At 66.3% G+C, this 273-nt stretch overlaps 1 protein-coding gene across 1 annotated transcript in view; it reads left to right on the top strand.

The window, feature by feature from the left end:
- The window catches only part of KDM2A (lysine demethylase 2A), a 52,861-nt gene that overhangs the window by 48,655 nt on the left and 3,933 nt on the right, over positions 1-273 (top strand). The window contains exon 17 of the mRNA XM_019474654.1: positions 4-268. Within this exon, the coding sequence (XP_019330199.1) occupies positions 4-268 (265 nt within the window). The remainder of the gene's footprint in view (positions 1-3; positions 269-273) is intronic.

Genomic DNA, 273 nt, shown 5'->3' with positions numbered 1-273 from the left:
AAGCGACGGCAGCTGCTACGGCTCCAGGCTACCGAGCGAACCATGGTGCGGGAGAAGGAGAACAACCCCAGCGGCAAGAAGGAGCTGTCGGAGGTGGAGAAGGCCAAGCTGCACGGCTCCTACCTCACCGTGACGCTCCAGCGCCCCACCAAAGACGTCCACGGCACTTCTATCGTCCCCAAGCTGCAAGCCATCACGGCCTCCTCCACCAACCTGCAGCACTCTCCCCGCGTGGTCATGCGCCACGCGCCCGCCAGGATGCCCCTGCGGGGG

This window comes from Aptenodytes forsteri, unplaced genomic scaffold (genome assembly GCF_000699145.1).
Source record: "Aptenodytes forsteri isolate BGI_AS27 unplaced genomic scaffold, ASM69914v1 Scaffold202, whole genome shotgun sequence".
In the NCBI taxonomy this organism is placed as follows: domain Eukaryota; kingdom Metazoa; phylum Chordata; class Aves; order Sphenisciformes; family Spheniscidae; genus Aptenodytes; species Aptenodytes forsteri.
Note: the sequence above shows the minus strand (reverse complement) of the source record. Positions and strands in the feature narration are given on the sequence as shown.